Source organism: Coniophora puteana (assembly GCF_000271625.1).
Source record: "Coniophora puteana RWD-64-598 SS2 unplaced genomic scaffold CONPUscaffold_3, whole genome shotgun sequence".
Taxonomy (NCBI): domain Eukaryota; kingdom Fungi; phylum Basidiomycota; class Agaricomycetes; order Boletales; family Coniophoraceae; genus Coniophora; species Coniophora puteana.
Window position 1 is genome coordinate 2115786 of NW_006913055.1, and position 19438 is coordinate 2135223.

Consider the following 19438-nt stretch of genomic DNA (forward strand, 5'->3'; position numbering starts at 1 on the left):
TGGTTTCGCGTTTTGTGATGTCTCCCTCAACTGCTTCCCAGTCGTCTGTTAATATCAAAGTCAAGGTTCCCCGCCATAACACTCAGCGCGTTGGAACCAAGTTTGCCTCTCACATTGAAGCTGTCGCAAAAACCCAGAGCGTCCGAGTCCAAACCTACTATCCGACGAATAACGCACTCTCACAGGCCATCGTTAGTCACTTCAAGCTGGAATAATAGACTATAGCTCATCCTGCACTACATACAGGAGTCTGCGTCCGAATGGAACTCCCTTCTGGCTACCGCTCGTGCCGACCGCGGACCCCAATGGGATGTAGGGACACAAATGTACGTTGTGTCTACGGCCACTGCCTTGCTGCAACTCACATGCCCTTGGATGGTGCTCAGGTTCCACGTCGACCAAGGTTCCGAACTTTACTATGACCCAACACCCCTTCTCGAAGTCATTCGCGAGAATGACCCTCGCGCTGACCAAGACCGCGCTCAGCGAGAGCGGGAGCGGGAACGGGAACGGGCCCAGGCGGAACGCTCGCCTCGCATGACGCGGTCGCATTCGTCCCAACAACCACTCACACCTCAACATCATGCTCCTCACCACCCTGGGCATCTTGCCCATGTACCACCCCATCACGCTCCCCACACGCCACACACGCCGCATCATCCGAGTCAGCAGCCTGGGGGAGGGTTCTCCAATGCACCTTTTAGCCCTGTGTCAGCAGGCCATTTCTACAGTGACCCGTCCCGCGGAGCAATGGGCAACATGGGTATAGGTGGAGTGATTAATATGGGTGGCGGACCCATGGGAGTGAGCTTGAATGCAGGCGGCGGAGGTGGCGGAATGAACATGAACATGGGCATGGGCATGGGTGGCGGCCCGGGGCCTATTAGTATGAACATGAGTCCTAACATGGGGGGCGGTATGGGTGGTGGGGGTATGAGTGGCATGGGTATGGGATCGCCAGACCCGAGGCGAGGCATGATGACAAGGGGACCGCCTGGGTCAGCCGATGGCGGGTTCATCTCCTTGAACTAAGGTTGTGCCTTCGAATTCCGCTTACCATTGTCGAGCTCGTCTAGATTGGGCTTATTGCTGTGGGTGTATTCATCGCCGTGTATACTGTATGGCGGCATTTTCCACAATAAAACGACCACATGGTGCATGCGCGTTGTATACAGTATGCGTCAGACTCATTGTGAGTCACATCGGTGCGGGGCCCGACGCGATGTGCGCCCCAGCGGCGGGAAATGGGCGGGCTTGGCGGTCCCGCCTTTCTATATTAGGACATCCCGCCTCATGTACGCACAGCCATCACCGCCCTATTTAACCCCTAAATCGTCGAACGAACAGATACCATGCATCCCATCATGTCTTTCCCATTCAATGCCGACGTTACAGACCGCGTCCTTGTACACCTCCAAGATCTACACACTCTCGGATGCATGATCCTTTCATGCAAGTTCGTGCATGATGTCTTCAAGGCCCATCCTAAGTCAACCGTGCGTGCCGTGCTGGAGAATGTCGTCGGCCCCGGCCTCCCACAAGCAGTCAGACTCTTGCGTTGCGAGCGTAATAACCTTTACCGGAAACCGGTTGATGAGCTGCTGTCTGAGGATGAGCTCTTTATCAATCCAAGCATGACGCGCGAAGAGATTGCGGCTCTCGCCAGCAGGGCTAAGATGGTCAACGAAATGGAAGATTCGTTCAGCTGGAAGTGGGTTCGACATGCGCTTTCACTTTTCTCAGCCTTACGGTGAAACCAGAGTCAAAGACCGACGGTCTTCGAAGAGTCGCCTTACCTTCATTGAACAGGTCCGCTTTCATCAAGCCTTGTATCGTCTGTGGTTATTCTGCTCCATGTACGGACTTGAAGCGATCTCCGAAGATGACAACGAGCTTTTCTCGGACACGGGTGTCCGGAGAAAATTCTTTGCTGCATTCTCAACTTCTCAGCTTGAAGAAATCTTGGACGTTCTCGAGTTTCTGAACGACATAGCTCAGCGTACTCTCACACGCGATGGTGACCACATTGAATGGTCCGATGCATATACTCGTGAGCCCAGTCTCTTCTTTGATGCTTTGATGCGCTAAATTTTGTTGGATGTTAAAGTTGCTTCCGACTGGCTGCCATTTTGCGGTCCTGAGATACTCTGGGAGGTGCATACGACTGGCTCATGCGACATGGACAATCGATATGAGGAAAGTCTGATCGAAGCTTCCGAAAATGACATCCAACCGAGTGCTTGCTTTTTTCAACTCGAAGAAATCCTCAAGGAACGGAAGTCAGCGCGATTTTCCTCCAATAAAGACTCCAGGGGACTTCGTCGAGGTATTCTGGACGAAGTATATGGCGCCAACGATACTTGTTTGTCCACCTCACGGCTTGAATATTCACCTTTTAACCCAACATATCCTTGATGATCAGGTGTACGATGCCACGGGGAAACAGTCAAAGGCAATGACCTTTGGTGCCAGAGAAGTCAGTCCTGTTCGCTCACATTATAGGGAGGATATACTCAAACGCGTCTTAGATTGGGCTAGACTTCCGAGTTATGAAAGTCGTCACAGCCTTAAAAATAGATTGAAAGGATGTCTGCGATATTCAAGTCAGGAATGGGCGTTAATGGGGCAGGCTTCCAGCAATATCGCTCACGAAGACTGGGTTAGTCAAGTGTTTGACTTGCGAAGAGGGGACTGGACTGCCATAAGCCGAGATGACCCCCTTTGCCTCCCGTGCCTTCTCGCCTTGCTCAACGGCCATATGCACATCTGGCTGTTGGAATGGAAACAACAACGTGAGTGGCTTGCCATGTATGGACGGCGTAGACGTCTAATCTCTGGTTGCAGAAGGAATCTTGACACCATCTGATGACTGCTGGTGAGTGTTCCATATTTTCTTCCTCTCAACCCAAATTTAACTAGAATACTCAAGGTACGGCTACAATTGTCGTACCATGACACACAAGGCTACCCATGCCTTGCGACTAAATGTGAGTCATTCTAACAATTCCCTAAAGCATCTTTCTGAGCCCTTACGCTTGACAGCATCTCTGCGAACCGACCCGTGGAGATTCGTAGATAATGCCAAACGGGGGTGGCATGACCGATATCCACTGTAGTAATTATCGCTACGACTTCCCATTGCTCTTCCGCACAGTACCATAACGCCACCAGCTGGAATATGACGGTTTACGCTATGTATCACTAGCCCTTGTATGATAGTCGGATTTTATTCGAACTCCAATGCATTATTTATTATCTTCAAATTTACTATCTTCGGGATCCGTCTAAGTAGTAGAAGAATAGCCAGCTAAACTTAAACCGTTTAAGAACGACTAGCCGCGTACCTTACGAATTAAGGGCATAGTCGCTCACGTTGATAAGTAGACGTTAACGTTGCATACCTCGAATCAAATTAAAGTATTAAATATTGGTTAATGCGTATCATGTCCTAATAGCACAAACAAATAACGCGAACGCGTGTTCTGGCTAGACGTCATGTCGACCAATGCAGGACCTTTCGAGCAACGCTTCGTCATTGACTCATATACTCACCACTCACATTTGCCCACGTCTTCAGGCCCCTACATCCTTGGTGTCGATGAAGCCGGCCGGGGACCTGTATTGGGACCTATGGTGTACGGCGTCGCTTTCTGCCCCAAGGCATACGAAGAACAGCTAGAAGGAATGGGCTTCGCAGGTTAGTCAGTAGTCCTTCACCATTTACATTGAGCACCTGAAAGCCTAGCATCTTGTAGACTCTAAAACACTCACGCCTCAGAAGCGCGAAGAGCTACTGCGAGTTCTCAATTCCGACCCATATAACCTAGGGTGGGCCGTACGTGTTTTAAGGTATGGACACCAGATTTTGTGCACAAAGAGCTTGTTTGAATGTACTTCAGTCCTCAGGCGATATCAGCTGGCATGCTCCGTAACCCTCCAATAAACCTGAACAAACAGGCACAAGATGCCACTATCTTGCTGATCCAGGAAGTCTTGCAGAAGGGAATTCAGCTATCAGAGGTGGGCTTTCGTCGTGCCGTACGGCTTCTATGTCTAACCCTCTTGGAAGATATACGTTGATGCTCTTGGCGATTGCGACAAATATACTGCTCTGCTTTCTTCTATTTTTCCCGGGATTGCCTTCACTGTACGGAAGAAGGCCGACTCGTTGTTCAAGATAGTTGGCGCCGCCAGCGTGGGAGCTAAAGTAACGAGAGATAGCTGTTTGGAGAACTGGGTGTACGAAGAGTCTACATCTCAAGGCGATGGAGAGGGTGTGGCATCAGAAGGTATGTCGGCTTATATTCTTGTAAAGCACTTCGGTCATTGAACTCTGAGTTCAGACTCCCTTCTGAAGTGGGGTAATACCATTGGTAGCGGGTACCCCTCTGGTAAGTATTGTATTTGACTCCCGTCTCGTCTTGTCGGGTTCATTTTGAAGTAACTATTCCAGACCCTACAACTCAAGCATGGCTCAAGTCTTCCGTTGATCCAACATTTGGATTTCCATCGTTGGTCCGTTTCTCCTGGACCACAGTCAAAGTTCTTCTTGAGAAGGAAGCCCATCCTGTCAAATGGTAAGTCAGAGTAGTGTCAACAGGGAAATTCATTCGCTCTAACCGTCTGCACAAGGATTGACGAGGGCAATGACGCGCTTATCAAAGCTTTCGAAGCGGAAAAGGGTCGGGATCGGGGCCGTTGCGTTGTCGCTCGGGATTTAGGGCTGCAAAGTGTCGGAACTTTGTAGAGTGCTTTAGATCTGAATTCCACTTCATGTAATATCGATGTGTTATCTGTAATGCTAATTTGGTGTCTAGTCAACGAATAGTGTCATTCTAGAACATTCGTAGGAATTTCTGGCATGTTTCTAGGTCAGGCGTTAGTAAGTGTTCAAGGAACAAGAACGTGTTGATTTTCAGGTGCATGAGATAGGGGCCACCCGGCTTCCTTGTTTCCGGAGTCATCATCAACCGGGATGGGGATCAAAGAATGATGCATTGATGCATGGTGAATTGTCTCGGGCAACGCTCAGGCGCCAGGGCCTCAGCAGAGGTCAGCGCTGGCCTCAGCATTTCCCTCTGAAACCGGCACAACTGACTCTAGTTGCCGGTAGCCTTCATACAAAACTGAGAATCGACCTTCGTTCTCCTACACCCCATTCTACTGGACAACACTACCAGTCGTCATGTCCCTCCCCAGTACTTTCAAACAGCTCGTGCTGCGTGAGCGTCCTGAAGCCGAGGTTAACTCGAACACGTTTGAACTTCAAACACTTCCATTGAGCTCGCTGAAAGTGGGCAGAGAGGAAACACTTGTCCAGGTCACTCATGTCTCTCTCGACCCTGCCATGCGCGGCTGGCTCGCCGACGTGCGCAGTTACATCGAGCCCGTGCAAATAGGTGCAGTTATGCGCGCAGGGGGTCAGGGAGTCGTTGTCAAGGTTGGGGAGGGGAGCACGTTCAAGGTGGGAGACCGTGTTGGCGGAATGACTGGTGGGTTTCGCTATAATTGTGACATATCTTTGTTCTTCTTGACATACTGATATTCATCGCAGGATGGGCGGAGTTCCTCGTGCTTCCCGACAGGAAGCTCACCCTCATTACGTTTGTGACATCGACTAGTCTGTTCTCTATCGCGACCAACACAACCTCAGGTGCCCCCCAGGAGCCACTCCACTGGATTTCATGAACACATTAGGCGCGCCAGGTACGCTCTTAGTTAGCCTTTTTGTTAGCTCGTCGGTAACTAGCTCCATCGTCCAATATTTAGGCATGACTGCCTACTTCGTGCGTGCACAATGTTTGGGTCTTTAATTGACAATCCATCAACTTGGATGCTGGTATAGGGCCTTCATGATGTGGGCAAGATCAAGGCTGGCGAAACCCTTGTGGTATCTGGCGCCGCAGGTGCTGTTGGCTCTCTTGTCTGTCAACTCGGGAAGAAGGCGGGCGCGACCGTTATTGCTATCGCAGGAACACCCGCGAAGTGCGAGTGGCTCGTCAAGGAGGCCGGCGTAGATGAAGACAAGGTACTCAACTACAAGGACCCTAAGTTCAAGGACAACTTTAGGAAAACCGTTGGCTATCTAGACGTGTACTTTGACAACGTTGGGGGAGAAATGCTGGATCTCGCTATGAGTCGGCTGAAGAAGAACGCGCGCATTGTGCTATGCGGTGAGATTACTCCGACACTGGACGTGTTCTAAACTAAATGACTTAATTAATCGTCTAGGTGCCATATCCGCTTATAGTGGGTGGAACGTATTCTTTGAGGTATTGCTCTGACTTGAGGTTCAGACGCTACTGCGATGGTAGGACCGAAAGGCCTCAGGAACTACCAAGCCTTGATCGGACAACGTGCTCGTATGGAAGGTTTTGTTGTGTGTGTATTCTAACTCGAAAGCTCAACCAGGAGCGCTAACCAACATACGTAGGTTTGACTACGCGCACAGATACGCTGAGGCAATCCAAGAGATTGCCAAAGGTGTCGCCGATGGCTCAATCAAGCGCAGCTTTCACATCGTTGAAGGTCTTGAGAATGCGCCCAAGGCTCTTCCGATGCTTTACCTTGGCCAAAATACTGGCAAGCTGTTGGTGAAATTTACGTGTGATACTGAGCTGGGCTGATCTTTTGTTGCTAGGATTGTCAAGATCTCAGATGATCCTCAGCCCAAGGCTAAGATGTGAAGTTACTTGTTCTTTTGCGACAGCTGAGTTTGCTTGAGGGGAACGCTGCCTGACTTTAGCACTGTTTCATATTTATCAAGTACTATATAGTATGCCGACATGATCATTAATTCGTGTCGATAAATTTACTGGATTCAAATCTGTCAAACATCTTTATCATAGCCGCCCAATGCAGATATTTGCGATTAGATCCCTGCAACCAATTGCAATCTGCAGCTTCAATCATTGAACGCAATTAATATTGGTCGCCAAAATATTTTCGGGAAATAAAGGATAATATGTTTATTGCGCCGGACGTAGGCACGTGACCGTGTCGCGCGGGCTCAATTAATATTAATGGGACAGAGAAAGTGGCTACATAACGCTATCGTTCACGTCCTTCGTCCCCTTGGTAGTCTCTTGAATTCTCACCACATCTAACCCAATGGCTCAGTCACTCATCCCCAAACCCAACACTACTCCCGTTCGCGCGAAAGGCCACCCATATGCGCCGTACGAGGCGATGGCTACATCTCAGCAGAGCCATATCAAAGAGCTCGTTCAGCGGAACAACGACCTCGAGAAGACGATTAAGAAGCTTCGCGAAGATCTGGCCATCGAAGTTGCGCGCGTCCGCGATGCTGAAATATCAGGCAATGATAGACTTCAGAAGGAACGCAAGGATTGGCGTGACGGTTGCGACACCCTACAGTCTTGCCATCGCTTAGCACACCTCAGGACTGCCTCCCTCTTGGAGGCGGAACGCCTTTCTGTACTCAAGGAGCGAGAGGCTCTCCGACGCGAAAGTGTCGCCCTTCTTCAGAGAGACTTCAGACTTTCTCTGTTTCAGCAAAGGGAGACGGAGCTGGAGAATCAGATCATGGAGCTGCAAGAAGAACTCGAAGAGAGAGGGGTGAATATACAAGACATAGATGAAGAGTTAGAGCAGCGTCGAGCTCTAATCATGGAGCTGAAGACGAAGAACAAAGTTCTTGCTGCGGACCTTTCTGAGAGTCGGATGGAAAAGGAGAAGATGGAGGTAAGCTTGTGATTCGGTCTCTTGCTCTCTATAGCTCACTACTTTGTAGGATGAGATAAGGCAGCTTCGGGAAGTTCACGCTAGTGCGAATGCCAAATCCGATTCTCATTCCGCAAAACTCGAACGCCTTTCAAGTCAACGTGACAAACTACAAGCGCGCGTGACGGAACTGGAGCGAGAAGTGGAGGCGGCTAAAGATGTGCACGATGAATTGAAGCATCAGCACGACAACTGGCAGAACCTTAAAAAGGGCGAACGTGCTGACCTCGAAGTTCTGCGGAAGACAAAGGCTCAAGTTGATCGTGAGCTCGAAGCAGCGCAACAAACCCTTGATGAGGCAAGAACTGAGAACGACGAACAGGCACGCGTCATTGAAAAGCAGAAACAACGAGTAGAAAAATTAAAGGAAGTGCTAGGAGAGTGGAAGGTGCGTGCAGAATTTGGCTACGCTTTGTTCGTACTTTGAACTGTTTCGATAGGATCACGCAGGAGATAACAAAGCTGCCGCAGACAGTGCTCAGGAGAAGGTTTCCGAGTTGGAAGCAGAAGTTGCTGAGCTTAAGCAACAACTCAAGAAAGCGTCGAGGGCTCAAAAGGTACGTTGCCCGCCCCTCGAATATTTGAATATCCTGACGAACTGAACGAATCTTAGCCCATAAGCAAACAGGTGGAAAGTGGACACATTGAGCAAACTTCTGCCAGACCTCCTTCACCAGACCTCGAGCACTCTACGCGGCCGAAACCCAAACCGAAGCAGAAGACACGAAAGGACGTCGCTTCAGAGGACCCCGACGATCTTGAGGCGGAACCAGTTCCAACGAAAGCGGCACCGACTTCGAAACCTTCAAAAGCTAAACGAGAGAAGGTCGCGCCTGCTGAAAGCGAGGATGAAGCCCAAGAGAAGGAGAAAATGAAGCGCACTACATCCAAGAAGAAAGGCTCAACAAACAAGGAAGACAGCACTGATGCAAAGCAGACCATCAAAAAGGATAAGAAGGGCCCCAGCAAGGCAGGCAGGGCGGACGCTAAGAAGGCACGTCCGGATTCTGACGAATCTGATGTCGGAGAGCAGCCCAAGAAGAAGAAGCGCAAGATCAACATATTCAATGGGCCCCAAACTCAAACATTCAATTGGGACAGCTTCACCCAGGTAAGTCTCGAATGACGCGTTGTCGTGAAAGCAGGGCACTTACTATCAAGCTCTTGGTAGGCCGGTGATGGTTTAAACATCCCAACAGAGCTTTCGCCAGTCAAGGTAGTACCTAGGCGAGTAGGCCGAATCAGCTCTGGACCAAGCCATGCTGGTGGGAGATGATGGGCTACTATGCGCTAGATGCAAGTCTCATGGGACCCCCGAGCCCATCTTTGACATACGAGGCCTGAGGGCCTGAGTCTTTTCGGCGCCTCGACTGTTTTGCATAACACGCCATGGCTTTATGCTATACCTCCTGCTTCTCTCAGCAACGGAGTGCACGTCTGGCCAGCGCTTGCTGCCGCTTCATCACGGCGCTAAGTGTCCATACGTTTAGTGCGCCGCCAGTTCACTGTATGACCAGTCAGATAGTCAGACGAAATAGGGTCATGTACAAGTATGTCATGCTATGGCGTGTTGGTTTACATTTGCCCGCCATGCACTATGTGTTGTCGATCCCTTGATATGTGATGTGGAAACTTGACGAATAAGACAGCATGAAATTTTCAATTACTAGCTAGTGAATGGGACCAATAATAATAGTGCCACGGATAGTTACAGGCAAACATGAATTGTTGCCTCGTCATGAAACTCTTCTCAGCGTAGAAATTCGTGATTAGAGCGATTAATGAGGGTTCTTCGTTATAGGCCGTCTTGCGAGCAACTCGAACCTTGACCGTGCTCCAAGCAGACGAAACGCCTGTACAGAACGCGGTCGCGATAGCGGCCAAGTAAACGGTTGAAGGAAAGCCTCGCGTGGTGAGATCTTCAATTATATACTCTATTGGAGCGGAGTTTTAAATCGCCTATCTGTCACAAAGCGCGCGTTTAACGTCAGCTGCGCCAACTAACATCCACATACAACACACTCCCGCTCGAGCTCGCCGCTTTCTTTAACAGTAATGGACATAAGAAATCTATTCCAATCCCTCCCATGGGCGTATTCAGCCCCAGCTTTATCTCACATGCGCATCAGACCCAAGGAAAGCTCCGAAAATGCGTGTATGGTAAGTGCAAGCCTCATGAAACCATGACGAAACCCACATATAAGCGTTCTTAAGATCCAATTCTTCACTTGGGAAGCTCGGCATCCTGTTATGAGCTGGTGGAAACACTTCCAATCTGAGGTTGCATCTTTAAGAGACATGGGCATCACTCAAGTATGGCTGCCGCCCCCTCATAAGGCCACCCGAAAGGTTTGGTAGTTAGGGCCGTTCTATATCCTTCGTACTATTTGACTCCACACAGACTGGTCAAGGATACGATGCCTACGACCTTGTAAGGAGTTTATGACAACTTCTCAATATAAGAAGGATTGATTGAAGAGATTAGTGGGATCTAGGCGAATTTGATCAGAAAGGCACAGTAGCTACAAGGTGGGGAACCCGCGAGGAACTTCTGGACGCCTGCAAGACCGCGAAGGAACACCAGCTTCTTATTTTGATAGATGCAGTACTCAATGTGAATTACTGGTTTCTCCTTAGTTGATAATAACTCTCAAGGACTCATGAAGATTGGCAGCATAAAATGGGTGCGGACCGCCGAGAATCGTTTCCAGCAGTCCCCGTGGACCCCACCGATCGCACAAAGGAAATAGGAAAAGAAAGAGTCATACAGGTGCGTGGGCTGTCCCACACTCATACGTCGCAGTCCAACACGCTATAGGCATGGACAGCGTACGACTTCACAGGTAGAATGGGAAAGGTACGTGTTCGCAGGCCATTAATTCGCAGCATCGACATTCCCCATTTCTCACTGGCATGAACCTTCTTAGTATAGCGACTTGCGCTGGACGCAAGAACACTTTACTGGTGAGTTGAAAAAAGGCCACTTACATTTCCCGCTTAATATCGTACAACTAGGCATTGACTGGGATGACTCCTCGAAAAGCAAAGCAATATACAAATTCACTGGCGAAGGGCACCAGGGCTGGTCTAAACATGTCGACAAGGAGCTTGGAAACTACGATTACTTACTCGGCGGTGACGTATGTAGTACATGGGTCATGCGTGGGTCGCGTAGGTAACAATTTTGCATAGATCGATCATCGGCATCCCAAAGTTAAAGAAGACCTTCTCGCGTGGGGGAAGTGGATTCTCGAGGTAATTTAGACCGCAGCGTAGAGCCTCTAAAATAGCACTCAGATATTTTGAGACCACCGGCGCAGGCGGATACAGGCTTGACGCCATAAAGCATATGGACCGGAGGTTTCTCCTCGACTTTGTAAGATTTCTCATTTGGGGATATTCTGTGTGGTCTAATTGCTAGCTTATGCTGTTTAAATTACATAGATCAAGAGTGGGAAAGCAAGGAATGCTGACCGCGACATGTTCGCGGTTGCAGAATATTGGTCGGGGAAGCAAGTGTCGTCTTACGCCTGTGCCAAAGCTCGCACTCAACGAGTCATTGTAGTCTGCGGACGATCCTACCCTACGTGAGGGCATTTCGGGGACAGGTGAGCTCACTGAGGGCCAAAATACAATTACTGACCTAGGATAGACGACGTTCTTTGATGTTCCACTACACTTCAAGTTTCACCAAGCATGCGAACAGGGCCAAGCATTTGATCTTCGAACAATCTTTAATGATACTCTTGTTTACTGCAGACCTGGCGATGCAGTAACCTTTGTAGACAATCATGAGTAGGTGCACGCTTTTGGGGCCAGCGTTCGCTTACTGATGAGGCCATAAGCACGGTAGGTTAGATCGACTTTCCTGGACTGTTTTCTAAACGCATCATTAGCAAATTGGACAAAGCTTGGAGAGCTGGGTGCGTGAAGTGGACTTCCTACCTTGCAAATGACGATGAATGATGAATGAACGTAAACAGGTTGATGCAAGTTTCAAAGTACATGCATATGCACTCATCCTTCTTCGCCCCCACGGTCACCCGCAAGTGACGTTTGGTTGCTCACTCCGAACTGTAGACTAATGAAGCGTTTAGTTGTGCCTTTTACGGTGACATTTATCCAAACAAAGAGTGCTATGATGCAGCGGTTGCTAGGAATGTGACGAAGCTGCTCACCGCTAGGAAACTCTATGCGTATGGAGAGACTGTTGATTACTTCCTCCACAAAAACTGTGTCGGCTTCGTGCGCCGAGGGTCATCTTCTCGTCCGGGATGCGCTGTGATAATCAGCAACGGAACTATGAAGTCAAGGTGCGGCTGGTTTTAATCAGTGCTAGTAAGGCTTTGATGACAATGTGCGCATACAGCAAAGCACTATGCAGTATTCGGATGAACATGGGCTTAGTATGTTAGCTATCACTGACGAAGAACAATGCTTATGACGCACCTTACAGGAATCTGTCACCAAGACTTATATACCGCTTCTCGACTCTACCAATACCCCAGTTCGCATTGATTCCAAAGGATGGGGCGAGTTTTATACAAAGCCGAAGCAAGTCGAAGTTTGGATCCAAGAATGAACTATATAACCCAATGTTGACGTATTGACGTATGCGTACAAAGTACTACAGGTACTACAAGTAAATATGCATAAAATACAGTGTGTGGTTTTGGAACATTAAACAGATAATGCGATGGCCGACTCCTCTGACTGTGAATCCATCTGCGATGGCGGCCTTGTACTGGGTAGGTGGAAACCGCTACCCTCCTGTAGTTCAAAGTACTCTTCTTCGGCCAAACCCTTTTCACGCTTGCCTGTCCGAGAGGTGAGCTGGTTCATAGTCATGGTCGCGGCTTCGCCTCCTTTTTCCTCGATCTCTTGTGGTCCCTTTTCTCCATCGAACAGAGCAGCCGTTTCTTCCAACGTTCTCCCTACGTTGAATCAGTCGCTTGTTCTTACGTAGCTGGATGAAACCCCACCTCTAGTTTCGATAATGTAAACCATGATAAATAGCAACTCAAGAACCAACCACCCGCAGTAGACCAGGTAATATCTCCAACCCAAAGCTTCAAGGGCCCACGGATTGACAAATTGGTTGAACGCAACCGCAGCATAAACAGTGAAGTTCTGTATATGACATCAGCACTTTGCGGTAAGCTAGATGGGAGAGTAAATATCACCATGATGGCAAAACCTCTGGCACGGATTTTGTATGGTAGAATTTCAAGCGTGTACGAGATGAGCATGGGCGTATAAGCGAAGTCGTAGAAGAAATAATAGAGAAAAATGAGCGGAACGGTGGCTAGAAGAGCGTCAGCGTCTGCGAAAGGCGCTTGAGATCGTGATGACGTTACCTTTGGCAGCCGCTGCGTTTTGTGATACATCGAATAGGGCTGTAGTAAGTGTCCACATAGAAAAGGCTACATTAATAAAATCAGCTCAGGAAGTAAGGTAGGTTTGACTAGAGCATGCGTACCGATGAGCATGCCGATGTTTGAGACTAAAAAGACTTTTCTACGGCCAAGCTTATCCACGAGCAATGCACCGCAGATGGCACTGGCTAAGTTAAACACCTGGAAATTCGTACCCTTAGCTCCGGTCACGAGCAAGTAAAAAGTCAACAACTTTACCTGCAGTCCGCCATTGATCGCTGCTTTGGTCCGAGTACTCGTGATGCCAACGCCATTGAGAACCATGTTGATGTAGTAGGAGACAAGGCCGTTTCCACTGTAGGCAGTCGTTTATCATGGGAATGAAGGAGAGGAATCCGGTAAGGGACATACCTCCACTGCGAGAAGAGTGCAATCGCGAAAATGACGGTCATACGCTTCCTATTTCCTGCTGTCGAGAAACATGTCCAGTACGAAGTTCCGCTTGAAATTTCCTTCTCCAGTTTCAAGGCGTGTCGAATCTGTGCCATCTCGAAGACTACGAGAGGGTCTCGTTCATCGTTGCTGGTGGAGTGGTACTTTGCAAGAATCCGTGCAGCTTGAGACTCCTGAAAGAGGTGTTAGGGCCACGAAGATACCAGATGGCTTAAATGGAAACAACTGACCAAGCCCTTGGACACAAGATATCTTGGGCTCTCCGGGGTAAGCCTACGTCTCGTATTGAGTGATTCATACAACGGCTATCGATTTAGACTCGACGGACCATATTAGCGAGATTTGCAGAGTGGGGATGACCAGCTGCACCAACACGGGTGCCCGCCATGACCAAACCGTAGCACCGGCACGATCATAAGCTCCTAAGCATATCCACGCAGCTGAAAAACAACGTAAGATATAATAAGAAGACTTGAGAAGCTAATCACTGACAAACAATGCTACCGAAGTACCACATTGTGTTGAAGAGCGAGCTCAATTTCCCACGCTGCATATATTCATTAGTTGCAAATGTGATCTTGAGTCAAATTTCCCAACCTGTGTCGGATATGCTAGCTCGCTAATAAGCAACGGTGCTGCGTTTACAGTGAAAGCCATGCCAAAACCGCCTGTGCAGTCGAAAGTCAGTGTGGGTGAATGTGAGCGAGGAAGAACACTCGCCGATGATCCTAGCCCCAATGAAAATATACACGGTGGATGCCATAGCTTGCATAATGATGCCTGCAAGCATGATGACACCGCCCATGAAAAGTGTCATTCTCCGTCCAACGAGATCGCTGAATATGGGAGTGATGGGTATGCCCTGACGAATCGGAATAAGTCTTCTCAGAAACTTCGTCCTTGAAAAGTTTTGGAGACTTACGACGAGGGCACCAATGCAGTTAGCTGCATTGACAAGACCTATGAGAGAGTACTTAGAGTGGTACTCAGCCGTGACAGCAATTGAGAAACATACCCAAAGTTTTGCTTGTCGGTGTGTGAAAATAGTCCTGCCAGCCAGGTAAGATCTGCAAGCCTAGCCACAACTCAGCAAGATGGAATGCTTGAAGACTCATGCTACGTTACCATTGAGCATCGATGAATCCAGCCCGTTGGTTGCCGCTGAGAGTAAAGGTAGGACCAGATAGAGATTTAGCAACAAAATGCCTGACGAAATGACTCGTCAATACATAATCACACTTCAGCACTTTCCCTCCATACTTTTGTTTCTCCACCAAGGACCATGGTGAATAAAATCAGCAATGGTCCACTCTGGGATAGGCATGGACGACAGAGGATCTCAAGACAGTCAGGACGCTGCGTGGGGGCGGCGGGGAAACCGCAGACGAAGGAAACCGGATGTGCTGTTGAATTGTCGGAAGGACTTTATACGGAGGCGGCCAACGCATTTTGGCGTGTGCACCGTCCCGCCGAGGTGCCAGAACAGCTGCCAGAACCTGATCAATGTGGGGCAAACTGGGGCAAATCAAGGTTAGAGTAAGGTACTTAACAGGAAATGACAGCGATGAGAAGGCTAAAGGGACCGAGCCAAAGATCTCTTGTGACCTTTGCGTCCGGGAGGTTGTGTATATTCTGACTGACCAAATGCCGAAGTTTCCTCGAATCTAGGCTCTGTATGCCTTCCAGTCAGAGTCGGGCAGCGTTGAAGCGTGAACGTGGATTTAATGCATGTTTCTTGATTCTGGAACAGGTGCCAAGGCCAAGGGGCGGCTGACCTATGCTACGACTTATAGGAACCAAGCGTTGCTGAGCATGACAGCGTTGTACACGTGGCACAATGCTATGATGGTCTCATCACGGATGAATATGTGATCTACGGAAGAAATCATTTGCATAATAGTCAACATCGAATCTCACCGATGTCCACCTTCACAGCTCGGCCTTCGCCGGTTCCCAAATGCTCCCAATCCCGACGACTACCTATTCAGTTCGGCAGTGTTAGATTGTCCATACGGCCAGGCTAGTCATTTTACTCTCAGTCAGTGTGTTCGCACATGTGGAGGTGTGGAGGTTGAATACGTGTAATTTTTTTTAATTCATCAAGGGGAACTCGGTGGAAATGAAGGTTTACGGAAGGGGCAACCGAGGGCATACTCTGGCAGACTCTGGCCCACAGTAATGGCGGGCGCCGTTGCCGGCCTGCCAAACTCGACATCTGATACCCGTCTGGTGTCTTCCAACAAGGCACATATGCGATGATAGAGGAAGGGGAGGGAAGGGGAGGTCTTCGCTGGCAGAGTCAGGATCTAGCCTTGACATATTGCGACGGGTGATGTGGATGTTGGGGCTGTCCACTGGCTGTCCCCTGTAGCCTGACACTGACCTCACAGGAACGCGGGTGACAGTTTGGGGGAAACAATGTTGAAGTACGTTCCTGTCTGTTTCTATTAACTTACTGGGATTTTTCGCAAAACATTCTTGTTGTTCCGGGGACCGTGGTGAACTGGGGAGATGCGGTTTCCCAGGTATGAGCGACCAAGTAGAAAGAAAAAGGGGACATCAGCGTTTGCTTGTAAAGATCCAAGAAAAGGTCAAGAGGATGGCATGAACGACGATCATCGGTCCCATCCGATGGGCCTACTAGTGGGACTAGAGGCTTGGACGCTGAGCGCTAGAGGGTTGAGCGGAGGATAGTACCTACATGCAAACATCCTTAGACTAAGGATACGCGTGGATGTGGATGCTTGACCTTCGCCCGGTCCACCTGGCCTTCTAACGTCGAGCCCTGTATTTGGGTGGGGCTCTGTAGCTTGACCTATCTGTGCTCGGTGCGCGCGCAGCCTCCCTGATGGAGCAGCATAGTTGTACTAAGGCAAGCATTGTCAGATGGCTGTAAGAGTGCCCAGGTATCCCACAACAGGTTTCATAGAGTGGATGTACTACGCCTGGCTGTCGAAGCTAAGGAGGACGATTGACGAGAAAGTGGCGAAGTATGTGAGGCGACAATCAACGCGTAATCTTGAGGCGAGAAATGCGATCGGGTTTTTTCGTTTCTTCGGGGAATGGAGGACTGCGAGATCTGGCTGTGCAATGTTGAGTGTGTAAGCCCTTGGGCCTTAGATCTAGAGGTGACTTGGGTTATATTCACGACCGCGAAGAAGCGGTCATTGCAGGTATATATGCTTAGCATCTGCTAGCTTACATCCAGTGATAAGGAAAGGCCTGCAAAAACGTGGGTCAGGATAACGCTGGCAGGGCCGGGAAAAACCATTACCCCGGCCTAGGACCGGCTTTTCCCGATGTGCCTCGATTGTCCAGACGGTCATCTCAATCCGTGTACATGAGCTCAAGTGTAAGTTTTCTCAGGTTCTCAGCTACGGGCCGCCTCCTGATCTTGATATTGTGGCCTCGAAGACAACCGTTTAATATCTCTCGTGCAGCTGCACCAGCATAAAAGCCACTCGCTTGTGCAAAACGTCAAGTAGCTTGACGCTGTAAACGCTTCTTCTTCGGATTGGTACTTAGCTCTATTTAGCTCAAGACAAGACTTGCAAATCCCGATAATCTGGCGATAATTATGCAGGCGGCTGGAGACACAGCTGCCCTTTGGCTGTCCTCGATGCACCACGTTTTCATCTTGCATCGCCCTGCCAAACAGTGAACAGGGAAGCACCGGGGTAAGCCTTGTGACCCATATAACTGACTTACCAGACATCGTCATCCACGCGGCATCGCGTTAGTTTCTGCCTGATGCGGAATTGTTGGTGGGTGGTTGAGCTCAGTTCAGGCCAGTTCCTGGTCGTTGCTGCGAAAGATCAAGGCGCTGGGTTGTCATCCCGCGTGGTTGACGCTGGTTGACAGCGGTCGAATGCCATTCCCTCACGTTTTATCTGTGGTATCTTCCTCCATCTGCATGGCTTGATCGTTCTTCTTTGCTGCATTGGTGATCAAACTCCCATACCGGCATTCAGCCGCAGGCACGGAACCGAGAGCTTCTCCTTGTCACCGGCTGGAGAGGCTAATGGGGCACATATAAAGCCTATGGCCCGTGGAACTTGAAGAGAACCAGTAGTTTCGCCCGCAGGTCCCTGCCTCGCCCCAGAATACCAGCTAATTCTCGTACGCATTTACTCGCTTTCTTCATATTAGCACATCGCTCAAATTATCTCACCAGGCCACCTTCTTTCGCCATGAGGTTCTTCTCTACCTCTAGCATAGTCACTTGGGCGACCGCCGCCCTCTCTGTTGCCAGTGTTGTGTTGGGCGCGCCCGCTTCTCCAGCCGGACTGCAGAAACGGGCAGCTGTGGTTCCCACTATGACAGGCTCAGCTGCTGGCATGGCTGGCGCGAACACATACGGTCGCGCGTCAGTGATGAATGATGGTTCATTGCTTGGTTCCGCCACCTACTTCCAGGATGGAAACAACATCATCAACGCAATACATTCCACCGATGGTGGCGCTACTTGGACCATCCTCGGACAGGTCACCAGCGGCGCATCTGACGCACATGACATCGACAACGCCTACCTTCAACAGCTACCAAGTGGTCGCATCCTCGCCTCCTTCCGCAACAATGACAAGAGCGGCTCCGCATACACCTACTACCGTATCACCATCTGCTACTCTGAGGATGGAGGCGTGACCTGGCAGTTCCTCAGCCAGGCCGCCGAGCAGGCAGCGGCTTCGCAGCGTGAGTTTCCTCTTGGTATTTGGGGAGGTTAAATACTCACAAATCATTTGTAATTAGCGAACGGTCTCTGGGAGCCCTTCCTGCGCGTCACCGGCTCGGGAGCCGTGCAGGTCTACTACTCGCGCGAGAACAACGCCAACGACCAGGACCTCATCATGTCCTCTTCGACCGACCAGGGTGCGACTTGGAGCGCCCCCGTCGCAGTCATCGGCACGGACAAGACGGACGCGCGCGACGGTATGATCGGCATTGCGGCCAACGGCGCTGCCGGCAACCTGTTTGCCGTCTTCGAGTCCGTCGAGAACGGTATCTTCCAGGTCCAGAAGAGCGAGTCGTCCGACGATGGCAGCACCTGGGGCCCGCGTGGCGTCGTCTACGCCGCCCCCAACGGCCTGAATGCACAGTCCCCGCAGGTCGCCAACGTTGGCGGAGCGCTCGTCGCCATCTTTATGACTAACGAGGATAGCGGCGTGGCTGGTACCGCTCAAGAGGCCGTCAAGATCGTCACGAGCGGAGACGGGGGCAACACCTGGGGCAACAAGCTCACGGTTGGCCCCGCCCCTTCCTTCTGGCCCGGCGTTACCACCACTGGCAACAACAACTTCATTGCCATCTACGGCACGAGTGACGTTGTGGTGCAGGAGGTTACCCTATCTTAATTCATATGTAGGACTTCTTTGGGTATCATGTTTGTTCTTGGTTAGGAATGGGATCTGTCATCGACATTGTAATCAGATATTGCGTGTAATGATGTACTTGGTATACGTACGCAAAGGTGCCAGCGTCCCTAGCTGAAGTCGTGCCACGGCCTGAATGGGAGACTCTAATTAGTGCTATGCGAACATTATACGTATAGTCACTACAATCATCTGTTTTTCCAGAGAACGGTAGTAATAATTGGATTCGATCTACGCAAAACATACAGTCAAAATAGTCCTGGATGGCCAACCACGTCTGCCCATTGAAATTTTGGAAAGCGATATTGAACTTGGTCTGTTATTGCGCAGTAAAGATAGTAAAGATAAAGACTGGGGAGTTCAAAAAATTTCATGGCAAGTCTTGACTTAGGGGACCCATGCAAGGCTTATAGGAAAATTCCTACGGCGCAAGCACTTTGGCAGCAGAACATAATGCGGGATGCATGATGTGCCATGACTCGGAGCATTAATGCCTGT

At 49.8% G+C, this 19438-nt stretch overlaps 9 protein-coding genes across 9 annotated transcripts; 7 read left to right on the forward strand and 2 right to left on the reverse strand.

Annotated features, from left to right (window-relative positions):
* Positions 1-17: 17 nt before the first annotated feature.
* CONPUDRAFT_135768 (uncharacterized protein) lies at positions 18-840 on the forward strand (the record flags this gene model as incomplete). Its single annotated transcript, XM_007767821.1, has 3 exons — positions 18-191; positions 247-326; positions 387-840. Coding segments are annotated over 3 exons (708 nt in total), but the record flags the coding sequence as incomplete, so codon positions are not given.
* A 578-nt stretch (positions 841-1418) lies between these two features.
* Positions 1419-2738, forward strand: CONPUDRAFT_80664 (uncharacterized protein; the record flags this gene model as incomplete). The annotated part of the gene is made up of 5 exons (XM_007767314.1): positions 1419-1711; positions 1761-2050; positions 2108-2362; positions 2423-2476; positions 2529-2738. Coding segments are annotated over exons 1-3 (563 nt in total), but the record flags the coding sequence as incomplete, so codon positions are not given.
* A 757-nt stretch (positions 2739-3495) lies between these two features.
* CONPUDRAFT_88543 (ribonuclease HII) lies at positions 3496-4747 on the forward strand (the record flags this gene model as incomplete). The annotated part of the gene is made up of 7 exons (XM_007767822.1): positions 3496-3697; positions 3756-3849; positions 3900-4020; positions 4070-4276; positions 4358-4391; positions 4454-4577; positions 4633-4747. 7 exons carry the CDS (start codon positions 3496-3498, stop codon positions 4745-4747), a joined length of 897 nt encoding a protein of 298 aa, XP_007766012.1.
* A 273-nt stretch (positions 4748-5020) lies between these two features.
* On the forward strand, positions 5021-6853 carry CONPUDRAFT_119978 (alcohol dehydrogenase). The gene is made up of 8 exons (XM_007767823.1): positions 5021-5492; positions 5555-5603; positions 5654-5729; positions 5846-6173; positions 6232-6249; positions 6297-6381; positions 6434-6589; positions 6641-6853. The coding sequence occupies exons 1-8, from the start codon at positions 5186-5188 to the stop codon at positions 6684-6686; spliced, it is 1065 nt and encodes a 354-aa protein (XP_007766013.1). The 5' UTR covers positions 5021-5185; the 3' UTR covers positions 6687-6853.
* Positions 6854-7185: 332 nt separating this feature from the next.
* CONPUDRAFT_33782 (uncharacterized protein) lies at positions 7186-7569 on the forward strand (the record flags this gene model as incomplete). Its single annotated transcript, XM_007767044.1, has 1 exon — positions 7186-7569. A coding segment is annotated over one exon (384 nt), but the record flags the coding sequence as incomplete, so codon positions are not given.
* A 2205-nt stretch (positions 7570-9774) lies between these two features.
* CONPUDRAFT_100181 (glycoside hydrolase family 13 protein) lies at positions 9775-12335 on the forward strand. Its single transcript, XM_007767824.1, has 19 exons — positions 9775-9903; positions 9958-10092; positions 10145-10174; positions 10229-10357; positions 10418-10513; positions 10562-10600; positions 10671-10707; positions 10759-10883; positions 10936-10998; positions 11051-11119; positions 11188-11261; positions 11309-11351; positions 11396-11538; positions 11589-11592; positions 11640-11666; positions 11727-11788; positions 11841-12056; positions 12113-12149; positions 12200-12335. The coding sequence occupies exons 1-19, from the start codon at positions 9799-9801 to the stop codon at positions 12323-12325; spliced, it is 1560 nt and encodes a 519-aa protein (XP_007766014.1). The 5' UTR covers positions 9775-9798; the 3' UTR covers positions 12326-12335.
* Positions 12336-12423: 88 nt separating this feature from the next.
* On the reverse strand, positions 12424-15332 carry CONPUDRAFT_119984 (general substrate transporter; the record flags this gene model as incomplete). The annotated part of the gene is made up of 17 exons (XM_007767825.1): positions 15213-15332; positions 14832-15086; positions 14697-14777; positions 14587-14646; positions 14494-14531; positions 14286-14433; positions 14169-14239; positions 14064-14118; positions 13900-14011; positions 13802-13844; positions 13530-13744; positions 13377-13473; positions 13223-13319; positions 13101-13166; positions 12927-13048; positions 12726-12873; positions 12424-12677 (listed from the first exon to the last, which is right to left on the reverse strand). The coding sequence occupies exons 2-17, from the start codon at positions 14893-14895 to the stop codon at positions 12424-12426; spliced, it is 1671 nt and encodes a 556-aa protein (XP_007766015.1). The 5' UTR covers positions 14896-15086; positions 15213-15332.
* Positions 15333-15590: 258 nt separating this feature from the next.
* On the reverse strand, positions 15591-16791 carry CONPUDRAFT_135773 (uncharacterized protein). Its single transcript, XM_007767826.1, has 2 exons — positions 16273-16791; positions 15591-16220 (listed from the first exon to the last, which is right to left on the reverse strand). Exon 1 carries the CDS (start codon positions 16759-16761, stop codon positions 16495-16497), a length of 267 nt encoding a protein of 88 aa, XP_007766016.1. The 5' UTR covers positions 16762-16791; the 3' UTR covers positions 15591-16220; positions 16273-16494.
* A 944-nt stretch (positions 16792-17735) lies between these two features.
* Positions 17736-19182, forward strand: CONPUDRAFT_119989 (glycoside hydrolase family 93 protein). The gene is made up of 2 exons (XM_007767827.1): positions 17736-18263; positions 18321-19182. Exons 1-2 carry the CDS (start codon positions 17762-17764, stop codon positions 18920-18922), a joined length of 1104 nt encoding a protein of 367 aa, XP_007766017.1. The 5' UTR covers positions 17736-17761; the 3' UTR covers positions 18923-19182.
* The last annotated feature ends 256 nt before the right edge of the window (positions 19183-19438 follow it).